This window comes from Xenopus tropicalis, chromosome 2 (genome assembly GCF_000004195.4).
Source record: "Xenopus tropicalis strain Nigerian chromosome 2, UCB_Xtro_10.0, whole genome shotgun sequence".
Lineage (NCBI taxonomy): Eukaryota > Metazoa > Chordata > Amphibia > Anura > Pipidae > Xenopus > Xenopus tropicalis.
The window spans coordinates 96,132,622-96,144,942 of NC_030678.2; the positions used below are offsets into that span (position 1 = coordinate 96,132,622).

General features: G+C 38.1%; 1 protein-coding gene across 2 annotated transcripts; it reads left to right on the forward strand.

The window, feature by feature from the left end:
* The first annotated feature begins 1,350 nt into the window (after nt 1-1,350).
* On the forward strand, nt 1,351-10,071 carry c2h17orf97 (chromosome 2 C17orf97 homolog). Of its 2 annotated transcripts, none has more exons than XM_012957512.3 (5): nt 1,351-1,476; nt 1,643-1,669; nt 2,266-2,365; nt 3,253-3,570; nt 9,258-10,071. In XM_012957512.3, exons 4-5 carry the CDS (start codon nt 3,384-3,386, stop codon nt 9,740-9,742), a joined length of 672 nt encoding a protein of 223 aa, XP_012812966.2. In that variant the 5' UTR covers nt 1,351-1,476; nt 1,643-1,669; nt 2,266-2,365; nt 3,253-3,383; the 3' UTR covers nt 9,743-10,071. The 2 variants fall into 2 exon arrangements, with proteins under 2 accessions (XP_012812966.2, XP_031752824.1); XM_031896964.1 differs by having other exon boundaries at nt 3,256-3,570.
* The last annotated feature ends 2,250 nt before the right edge of the window (nt 10,072-12,321 follow it).

Here is a 12,321-nt window from a genome sequence, read left to right on the forward strand (position 1 = left end):
CAATAATTCTACTAAATGAATAGCCGTCAGGATTTGCCATCCTTCTCAAGCATTGGATTGATAATCACAGATGCCCATGCTAACCAGAATGAAGATAAAGCAAAAGAGATGAATAGTTAAGAGAGTTAAGGGTCATTTTTGACTTTGGGGAGGGACAGTGCTAACCGGGATATGGATGCAGAGTGAATACCATAGTTTTGCTGACTTGAAGTGGCCAGGAAATAATGTTTATGAATGTTAAAGAAGCATTTTTGCTTCAGGCCACAGTTTACAAGAGGTGGCAAATAGCAGCTCCTGGAAACTCTTTTTTTTGAGCAAAATGGAGTTTATTGATAACACAGAATGAAAAGTTACAGACTGTATACATTGCAATTAGACTGCGGTAATAATCAGTACAGGAGATTTAAAATAGGTAGAATAATATTATTAATACATTGGTGTCTAAACTCTTAGGAAATGCTCTTGACTATGCAATTTATACTCAGCAATATCTATGACCCAGTGGAGACTAAATTCAATAACATTATGCCAGCAGGGTATCCACCCAGGGTATCCCACTTCTAAGATCAATCTGCCTGTCTATGTGTAAATTACATAGACAAGATCCACAGTACAAATTACAATCTTGTACATCTATATACAGAAAAAAATATGTACATGAACTGAAAAAGGTCAGGAAGCCATTCCTCTATTTAAAGTGTCATTGTCACTTTAATAGAATGCAGCAGGAGAAAGATGGCATGTAATTAAGGCTTTGGTGTGACAAGCCTCTCCAGGAGAAGACCCAATACTAAATAATGAAAAGGTCTCCTGGGGGAAGCAATTGTTTATGAGGAGCAGGCGAAAGTTTATTTTTAGAGAAAAGTATAACTTCCGTGTCAGCAATTGATTTTTTTCTGGAAAAACTTGCAGGTTTCATATTATCATTGTTGTTTTTACTGTGCAATGCAGATTTTATTATTCAATTTAAATGAGAATTGGTGATCAGAATTGTATTTTGGAACAAATACATTTCTATTCAGGTACACAAAGAACTTCCAGTATTTCCATCAAGGCTCATTATTTATTTTATGAGATGAAAAGACTGAAATATCACTTTACATTCAGGCCTCTTCCTCTATCTGCGTACTCAGTCGCCAGTATGATGATGGAGGACTTGTTGTCACGGCAACTCTCATTCATAGCTGGAGAATGAACTGAAATGGCTTTAATTGGCATTGCTGAATATATCTATTTTGGGATCAAAATAATAATTCAAAGCAAATACAAATTTTCTTCTACATACATATACATTCACACACACATATATATATGTTTAATGCTATTATAACCTAATAATATTTAACAATGTAACAGAGTTTTAAACATGCAGCCCCATCAAAAGTTTATCAATTTACAGAACCCAAGATTATGCTGTTGGAACTGAAGAGACAAAATAAATTATGAAACAATGTGCTTCATGACCTGACACATACAGTAGGTGTCTAAAATATGACCTTATACTGTAATTAAAGGGGCAATATGTTAAGTTAGGGCTAAATAAAAAGAATTTGTATGAGTTCTGCCTTTTTTTTAATTACACAAAATTCCTGATTTTTTATTGTAAGATGCTAATGGATCATTGTTTTGTTTATTGCTGTAGGACCTACTTGCATTTTCTGGAAGCAAGGTAGGTCAATTAAAAAAAATATATATAATGCTCTTGTAATAAACAAGCCCCTCCTTTTCCCTTATTGTTGCCTGAGTCTCAAATTGGTGCGTATGTTTCAGCTAATTATAAGGGGTGTTTAACTGCAAAGTGTTGTTTAATTCATTGTCTTGTATTCCTCCTACAATAGCTCTGAAGAACCAAAAAGGTGGGATGAAGTGTACAATAAGATTACTTGTGCATCGTTCTGCATAGTTCAGTACAAGACATAAAAACTATGCTTTTTTTTAATTAAAAATTAGGCACAATGCACTTTTGCAGCCTATCACCCACCTGTTAGCTAAACGTTGTTCTTCAGCTCCCTGCAGCACTACCTACAAAGCCCCCAAAAGCTACACCTACCTCAGTCTGTAATTTATATGGCTCAGCCCAGGAACCTTGCAATTATTAGAAGTGTCCCTAATTTGTAAAGTAAGCTTGAGTCAACCTTTGGCACAGTTTCTACCATCTTCCCCACAAGTATATGAAAAATAAACTCCGCTGTTTGTCAGGGCATACCCATGAACTCTGTGGTGACAAAGAATGAATGATCTATACCATTTCCTTGTTTGTACTAGGAGTAATCAGTCATGAGAAGCACAGTCACATCCTTCAGAGCTGCCAGCAAAAATATAAAAGCGAGCAGATACAAGCTATTAAATGCTGTGAACAGACAGTGTGAGTATTGTGGCTATTATTGAATCCTGATAACTGAAAATATTATATAGGACATTTTTATACCTAACCAGCAGAGGAAAAGAAGGGACTGAATTTTGTTTTCTGATACAGCAAAAAAAAATATTAACATAGTTCACTAAGATACGAATCGGGAGCATTTGTGTTGTGAAATATACTGGATTGCGAACACCAATAAAAAAGCAACAAAAAGAGGTTTTGTCACATTCTTTTCCTTGTAATTGAGCAGGTAGATCATGTAGGTGATATGTAATTGTGTGCTGCCATGGAGTTTCTCCCCCACCAAGTGCAGAACAGGATTATAAAGGAATGCGAGTGTGATTTTGTGAGGGCGTTTTCCCAGTGTGTTTATACCCCACTACCTTTGGCTCTTCATAAGCTTTCCTCATAAGCAAAGGGGTATAAACACACAATAAATAAAGAACAAAATCCACACGTATACAAATTGCACTTAGTTTTATAAACATATGTAACAATTAGAAAACTATAACATTTTATAAATATTATGTAAAGTAATACTGAAATGTATAATTGCTTGTGTGGTGCAGAAGGCACAACGTTTTTAACATGAAAACATTGTAAATTCTTGGTATAACAGGATCATGGGAACAACATGGCAGATTTTTTAAATATCTTACGGCCCCAAAGATTAGTAGATCAGTTTAGAATAATTCATAACTTTTACAACATTTCACTGAAACTGAACTTGGCTTATTGCGCCGAATGCACTCCTTAATAACTATGTCAAGTGGCATTGCTATATACTAATAGCCAAACAAAAACAAAAATGAAATAATACGATCATATATTCCCAAAGCAGATGTAAAATTGTATATGCTTTTAACTTCTGTGTGATTGGAATTTAAAAGCAGAGTGGTCACCATGGAGACGCGTCCCGGAAGTTGGAAACCCACGTGTGGAGGCAGCGGCACAATTCCTGGCACAGTCGTACATGGGATCGCAGCGGGCTGCAGAAAGTCTCTAGTGTCGGAACTTTATTATGGACGCTTCAGGAGCTGATCTTCGCGATCGTGAGAAGCAGACATCTAAACATAGCAAGCAGCCTTTCCGAGCTTTAGTCACGTCGAGTGGTAAAGTGAAAAAGAAAACTAAGAAGAAGGAGAGAACTAATAGTATCAAGAAAAGGGGGCGCACATCTAGCACCCCAACTACCTCAGATGAGGCAGGTGAGCTCAATGACATTTGGGAATCTCCTCCCTTACGAACTGTTATTTAATTATACTGTAATTCGCTTCATCCAATGATAATTAGCGTTTTAGTTTAAAAACACCTAGGGGGCTATCTGTTTAATGACACCTGTCATAAGGATGTGGTTATACAATTTTAGTTTAAAAATACTTTCCTTTATACAAATTGACTTCTATTTATATTTCTATTGCATGTTGTAATACATTGGCAGCAGGGCACTAATGCCTATTAAATACCGGTCCATCAAGGTGTTTTGTTATTTGACTAGGAATTAGAATGTGAATGTCCAATTTGTAACTGTTTATAATCCGATAAAAGTAGTGTAATAATCAGACTTGTGCTCACAGAGAATAACTACTGTAGGTAGTGGTGCCAAGGGCAAGAAATCCAGGGCAACTCCCTGGTTTTGTGTAATGTTGTGAAGATGTTTAGCATAGCTACAGAAAGCACTAACACCTGGCGGATCAGAAAGCCAGGGTTCTTCCCTTGTAGCATTTTTAAATCATTAATAATAGCCATAATGCTTTGGAGATTTTTATACTATTGTACCTGTTCTACTAGCTATACTGTATTGGATAGTACTATAACAAAAGTGCAAACGTTCTGCTGCCCTTGTTGTAGGGTGTTCAGAAAGAGGTGCAGTTATTTACTTTAGGTGAACTGAATAGTTTAGCTCATTGTCTGTAATATTAGCTTGTAAAATGTATCTGTATCACTTCAGTCTGGTGTTTTATTAATTGTTATTATACTGTGTACATGGAAACATCAATTAGAATTTGATTGCTTCCTGCTTAGGTTACAAGCTGAAATAGAAAAAAACATCCAGTCCTATCAACAGACTTTGGCTATACTGGATGAAAGTCTAAACTGCGAGTGAATCCTTAAGCAAACATTCTATAAATGGTCTAAATGCAAAATATGATCTTCTAAACCAAGTAAAATTCCCCTTAGTTGAAGTACAGTAGGGCATAGCTACAGTAATAAAGTATATTTATATTGTCTTGTCTACTTTATTAGAGATGCCATATTACTATCCTAGAAAAGATGTCTATATTAGAATGCATTCAGTTTCTACAGCAGGGTTTGTCAAACCTTTTAAGTACTGGGGGCCAGTTCATGGTTCCTCAGACTGTTGGGGGGCCGTACTAAATTCCTCCCCCCATGTGCTCATACTATGGCCCACTCCCCAGCTGCATCTTACTGCTCCCCGCTGCTTCCTCCAGTTCCCCCTGCATCCTGCTGCTTCCTCCAACTCCCCCCCTGCATTTTCCGGCTCCCCCTGCGTTCTCCAGCTCCCCCCTGTGTCCTCTGGCTCCACGCTGTGTCCTTCAGCTCCCCGCTGTGTCCTCCTGCTCCCTGCGTTCTCTGGCTCTTCGCTGCTTCCTCTGATTCCACCCCCCCCCCCCCCCCGCTGTTTCCTCCGGCTCCCCCGCTGCTTCCTCCGGCTCCCTGTTGCTTTCTCTGGCTTCCTGCTGCTTTCTCTGGCTCTGCCCTGCTTCCTCCGGCTCCCCCCTGCATCCTTCCGTCAGATAATAGTGGGGCCCATATCCATCCCATGGGCCGTAGTTTGAGGATGCGTGGTCTACAGCATTGTCAAAACCAGCAGTAAGTACATAGAACAACAAAGGATCTATCCTTTACTACCTTCAGTTTCATTAGCTTCCATTGGAGGGAGAAGACAGTGTGACCAATTCAATTTCTTGAGTTTCTTAAGGTGACTGATAAAAGCTGCAAATTGATCAGCAGTCAGCAGTCAGCAGCTTATAGCCCTGTGTATGGGGCCTTTGATGGGCCTACCTGAAATTGGGCAGATTCCAACTGGACAGGTTTGTCAAGTTGAGGACTGGACCTGTGCTTGATGCGGTTTACATTCCATAGGCCTGGATAGGATCAACCCGATATGGCCTACATCAAGGATCTTAAAATGTGTGGCCACCTTTAGTTAGGGCTGTCTCATTTGGCTGGGGGGCCACTGGAAGTTAATTTAGCTTAGTCCACTAAGGTATGATGCACAGTTGACAAAAGGCATAGGTCCTGAAACATGTGGTGTGTTTTACCCAAATAATGAGTTGCGGTTCAACAGCACTGCGCTAGCTCTGCTTTTTAATTTTTTTGTGACTTTGCACCAGAGATAGAGGTATATATGATGCCTGCTGAGATAACAGAAAACTTTGCCCACCTCTTACCTTTAAACTGGGGAGATGATACATGCACATTAGTAAATACCTGTACTGTGTAAATTGTATGTTTTTATGTTCATGTGATTCTGTCTTAGTCTGATGCAAAAGAAAGATTCAAATAATTCAATAATTATTTTTTTCTTAATGGACACTGGCACTAAATGCATGTTTATAAAAAAAAGCTGTTTCCCTCCCAATTTAAGGAGGGTGTGGGGGTTAAAATAATTTTGCTGTATGGTCCAGTAACTTTTAATTGTGCCATTGTCGTTTGATAAACATTCTGTTTAATATCAGTCTCCTTCTCAGTTGACAAACTGTAGGCCCAGTACAATAGTGTGACCTTCTTTATATATTTTTAATCAGTCATTGCTGATACCACAGGACAAGTTGTAACAAGTTGGCAGAATTGTTCATTGTGCCAGGGTGGAATTAAGCAGACGTTTTTTTTAAAAGAGAAAACATATTTTAGTTTAAATAGTTATAAAATTCAGCATCCACTGCAAATTTCCCATGATTCAAGGTGACACTTTCTTCTATTCCTAAATTGGCAAGCATTGGCACTGTTGGCTTTACGGTAGTGGGATGTAAAATTCATAATTTAATTAAATAAAGCCTTCAACCACCAGGTGGCACTGTAGGTTGTAGCTTTAAAAAAATCTGGAAACCAAATGTGCAGTTGCTTAGATTACTGTCTTCTACTTGACAGTAATAGGGTAAAGGAAAGCAACCAACCACCAGGACATATTTTATGCTAGCCGTATTTTTGTACACTTTTTTTCTGGGGAATGGCATGTACAAGGCTTTTCCAGATCAGTCAACTCCCCCAGGTTTTTTAAAACCAGGTTTGGAATTCCCGTGAATTCTCACTGGTTTTTAGTAGCTGCTGATCTCAGTTTACAGTGCACATACGCAGTAAGTATTCAGGGACATATAAGGCACTGTGTACATGTGTGGTGACATCAGCACATCAACTTTCGATGTCACACTTTGTGCTCGTGGGTGCCAGCATCTCCAGCTGAGCATCTCTGCTTTTCTGATAAGTCACATGTAATCATTAAACTAAGAAATAATACCCCGCCTTCATTTAGTTTAACAGAAGACTGGATGTGTGAGGGATATATTTCATGATAGAACCCCTCTGCAACCACGGGGTCTGCTTCCTCTTTTGTTACACCACTGGGGCTGACACATTTACACAGTGCAGATGGTCTCCTAGCCAGAACTGAACTTAGATACTGGTGCTGCAATTTTCTATTAATGTAGTACATTTCACTCCACCACTGTGCACTGAGGCGTGCAAAATGGTTAGTTCAGTATATTGCAATATATATTAGTTCGGCCAGCAGTGTTGAAATTATTCATTGTTTCCAGACCTAGACATAGCTGATAAATGTGCCACACCTATTGCAATACTAAACCAACAATCTATAGTTTGTATAGGAGAGGATGTTAAAAAGTTGCTCATAATATAATCACTGAATACTCACTTTAAAGTAAAAGGTAGTGAGTATTTCTCATTTTGCTCTTCAACCCCAGGTTCATGTTTAGGACAGAATGGTGCTCAACTGCTCAGAGCAAGTTGACATGTTTATCTCTTTTTATAAAAAGAATTAAGAAACAAAGTTACTGGACTGGCATTATTATGGAACTGTTAGGAATTATTCTGGAGGATCCCCCAGTCAAATGGTTTGTAAGTCTAGTGTATTTTATGTGCATTATATTTTGTGTTATAATGATATATTTTATGTGTTATAATGATATAAAAAGTCAGTATTAATATGCTTTTTGTACAGTAAAATCCTACACCTTGCTTGAAAGGAAAACTCAAGTTTTTTTATATTGGAAATTACAATTCTGTCAATAGGTGGTGCTCATGTTGTAAATTTGTGAAGTTCACATATTAAAGGATTTAGTTATTCAACCTTGAGAGAAATTCTCAAAACTGGGAGAGTTAATCCAAAAATCTTGTTATTTTAAATGTTATCTATTAATTTGCATAGATTAGGCTGCCTTACCATTTCTGTGCAAAGCTTCACTTATGGTGCAATTATGTGTAGCTAAGGTTTTGCTCAATGATCTCTGTTGCTAAACTGGAGAATTATAAGATACATCTATAGCTTAATTTGCAAACATTTTTGCACACATATATATTCCATTTGATTCTGTTTGCTAGTAATTTGATTTAATTCTAAACAGCGATTTCATATAAGTCTAACATATCTAATAAAGGTGTAATGTTTGCCCAGGTGCAGTAAGGCTTGTACCACCAGGGGCTGCTCTTGGCCTGCGCAAAAGCGCAGGAATGCTGGCATTAACCTTTGCCTACACCTGGAACCAATGTGTCTGCTTGGGTGCAGGCACATGTGGCGGGTATTGCCACTCAGAAGTTCGGATTGCATTTCGGAGCAGATATCTGCCTTATGTGCCTGCACCCAACATCCAAAATTAATCCTCAATCCTCAAGAAAAGGCTACATGTGCAGTAGTAGCTGCAAAATTATATTTATTAGCACAACATGTTCTGAGCCCCAATGGCCCTTTATCACATGTATCTTTTCTTGACAATTAACTTGTGAACGCTGTTTGGATTAACACCTGAGGAGGAGGTACATATTACTTTACTATGAATGCTAAAGTCTGCGTTGGGGCTGATTCTCGGCCTGTGCATTTCTGCTGGCCCATATCAGCCCAATGTGGTGTTAGCTTAACCCATTACAGTCAATAAGATGTTAGCTAATAAACAGGTTAATGCTGATTGGTTGCTTTAGGTTGTTAAGTCAAGTTTGCATTTTTATTACATTACCCTGACTGTAAATTAAGAATAACTCCTTGTTCACACAAAACATTCCCTCATTGCATATTTGCATGAGTGCATTATAAGTGCCACATTGCTTTGCTTGCTAAATGCATTCTTTGCACATAACAGCAAGGGTGCAGTTATTATGACTTTTATGGGTTCTGTTATCATTGCAGACTATGGAAAATTACAGCAGCATTGTGTGAAAGACTAAACACAGGGTGATAATTAAAGCAGGGGAAACCTGAATATGGGCTGTGGAGCATGAAACATGCTGTGTGGTACCCAATAAAGGGATCCTGCTGTGTTTAACTACTGCCCTGTGTTTAGTCTTTCACATTCTCTGTTGCTGTGATGGCTGGAAGGTGGAGCACAAAACACCAGGAACACTAACACCATAAATATATATGAAGCTTCTCTCCCACAAAGCTTTATTTGTTAGTCCACGGGGAATTTCTCTGCTGGGGTTGTTTTCTATTCATGAATACACCGAATCTGATCCGTGCACACAACAACTGCTGACTGCTGACAATTTGTAAGAAGACTTTTTTTTCTCTAATAGGGATCTATTACCATTATTCTTTAAATGTGCTATCACATATCTTAATGCCTTACACATATCTATGGTTTATGTACATTTTAAACATAATCTTCATATGTTTTATTCTAACTTGAATTTTATATTATAGATAAGCACAATGCTAAAAGCAAGAAGAGCCAGAAGCATATTCCTCTACCGCTCAGCCCACGGGATGTTTCCATGACTAAGCACAAGTTAAAAAAGGATGATGCTGAGTGTGACACTGAGAAGTCTAATCCTAGTGGTAGTTCATCCAGCATAGCACAAGAAGGTGCAGTAAATGAAAGCCTACGGTGGGAGGGAGCCCTTGATGACCCAGTTGCTGAGGAAGAAAGAATTCAACAGTATAAGATCAACAGAAGAAAACGCTATTTATTAGCTGCTCAGCAGGCCACATGTAACAATAGTAATTCAGAAAATAGTCTTCATGAAGATCTGAAGCTTGAGCCCTGTACTCCGGTTCTCCCCAGCAGTGATTCAGCAGCAAAGAGAGACTACTCAAACTCCAGTTTCATTGGGCAGAATGGACAACCTAAGCAAGTGTCAGCCCTTCAGTTTCCAGCCCTTGTAAACATGTTTAAGAATCATTTATGAAAGGTTCTTTATGAGGTTTTATTGTGGTGCCTTGACAGAATGGGAAGGCAGCACCCAGCTATGATTCTAAAAAGACTTTGTTTGGCTGCTACTTAAAGACAATGTAAGAAGATTTTCTGTTGGCATACCTATTGGTTTCAGTTGCCTGTTTGTATGTCTTAACGCCTTCGTAATAGCTTCTCTTCTTTTATGTTTTTACTGTATAGGACTTGTTTCCTGCTGTTAAGTGTGTTTGTATGTGTATTATCATGTGTCAATAACCCAGTGTCTAATCAGTATTAAAACACAAAATCATTTTATTTTAAAATGTCATGTAATTTCAGTCAAATTGCAGATAGTGCCAAATAAATGCAATGAAAAAACAGTAAAAAAAGAAATAGTTCAGGTGCATAAATATAGGTACAGGTATAAGATCCCTTATCTGAAAACCCCTCATCAAGAAACTCCGAACTACAGGATCTGCAGGCTATCTCCCATAGAGTCCATTTTAAAGGAGAAGGAAAAGTAAAAAAAGCCATAAACACTCACAGAGTCCTTTATCAAAAGAAACATAGGATTTCTTGTCTCCTTTTTTGGGAACATGTTGTTCAATGTCTAACTTCCTGTCTCAGTCAAATCCTTAATTCCCATGGCCAGAGACTGCACAGTTCTCTACACGTTCTTCTCCTGCTCCCCGCTCCCACAAGAATGCTAAGAACTTGCTTCCCCCCTCCCTTAGGAATGTTTGATCTGAGTTATAAGAGCTGCAGCAGGAAGCTATTTAAAATGTCAGTCTTCTAGGGTGAGAAAGCTTGTAGGGCTCTTTTTCAGGTATGTTAATGCTTTCTGCAGAATAAATATATTGTTCTAGGTGACACTAATGTGGCGGATCTATTGGCAATAAAATGACTTTCCTTCTCCTTTAAGAGGATAACACAAGGAAACGTGTAGCTAGATACACCTGTGGCTATCAACTCAAAGGGTAGCCAGCTTCATAACCTGTGGGTGATTTTTGTGGTTGGAAAGGCTAAGTAAAGACAGTGGGAAATTTCCCTTTTCCCTGCAGTGAGTGGCACCTAAAACCACTTTAATAATTATCAATCTCATAAGATTAACTGATTGCTTAAAATAATTCACTTGTTGAAATGTTTATTTACTGGAAATAGCCAAAAGATTTTATGTTCCTCCAAGATGATTAAAAAATGTAGATTTCTATAAAATTTTGTATGACCTGTGAACATGCAGGATATCAGATAATCCAGTACATGAGAAGCAGCCAGGGTCAGTGTTTGCTAAGCATTTTATCTAGTTTTTTCTCTTTCTTTACAGTGTCAGATAATAGTGAGGGTTGTCATTAATTTAGTCAACACAGATAATACTAGCAGATCTTATTTGAGAAGTTAGCACAGCATGTAGAACACACCTGGCCAATGTAAAGCATCCCATGTTGGATCAGTATTAATGGACAATGTAGGTGAACAAGTGGATGACAATCTATAGGTGAAAATCAGTGGAGGACTGGTATCTGCAGGTTGCATTATACATGGTATTGTTTTTGTGGAAGGGTGCTTAGTAGCTCTTTATTTATTATCTCCTATACGTTGTACTTCAACACATGTTTTATTCTGTAATTTGTGCACAATTTCAGGGATCAGTTTAAAGGAACAGTAACACCAAAAAATGAAAGTGTATAAAAGTAACTAAAATATAATGTGCTGCTGCCCTGCACTGGTAAAAGTTGTGTGTTTACTTCAGAAAGTCTACTATAATTTATATAAATAAGTTGCTATGTAGCTATGGAGGCAGCCATTCAAAGGAGAAAAGGCACAGGGCACATTGCAGATAACAGATAAAACACTATTGTATTTCTACGAGTAGGCTTTATCTGTTATCTGCTATGTTAACCTGTGCCCTTTTCCTCCTTTTTTCCAGCTTGAATGGCTGCCCCCGTGGCTACACAGCAGCTTATTATATAAATTATAGTAGTGTTCCTGTAGCAAACACACCAGTTTTACCAGTGCAGGGCAACAGTGCATTATATTTGTATTACTTTAAAGCTCTTTCATTTGTTAGTGTTACTGTTCCTTTAATAGAGCAACATACAGTCGTCCTAGGCAGCAAACGGAATTACAAACTACTGTAGCAAGTGACGGCACATGGTAAGAAAACAAAATATGTAATGATATTTTGACTTGCATCATGGATACCTGTTTTACATTTGGAGGAGCATTCTCATGGGTATAATGTTATAAATATGAGCAATTGACAGTTTTTGTATAATAACACATGGAAGGAGAACAAAGAGCTGGGGAATATGTCCTGAAATGGGGATGTAAAATCTACCAAGAGAAGAGTGGGAACCAACATATGATAACTACTCCTGCACTCCTTATTACTGGTGGAGTATTGGGGACTATTGAAAAGACCATGTATGGGACTTTTTACAGATTTTTAGCTGGCACTAATTTAAAGGACTAATGAAATCCTATGGTGATGTAACATTTCTGATGAACATGAGTACCAATCAATGGACACAAGGGGTGGGGCTGTGGATTTATATGTGCACTCTGTTGAAAATGTTTTCAAACTTGATAAAGGGC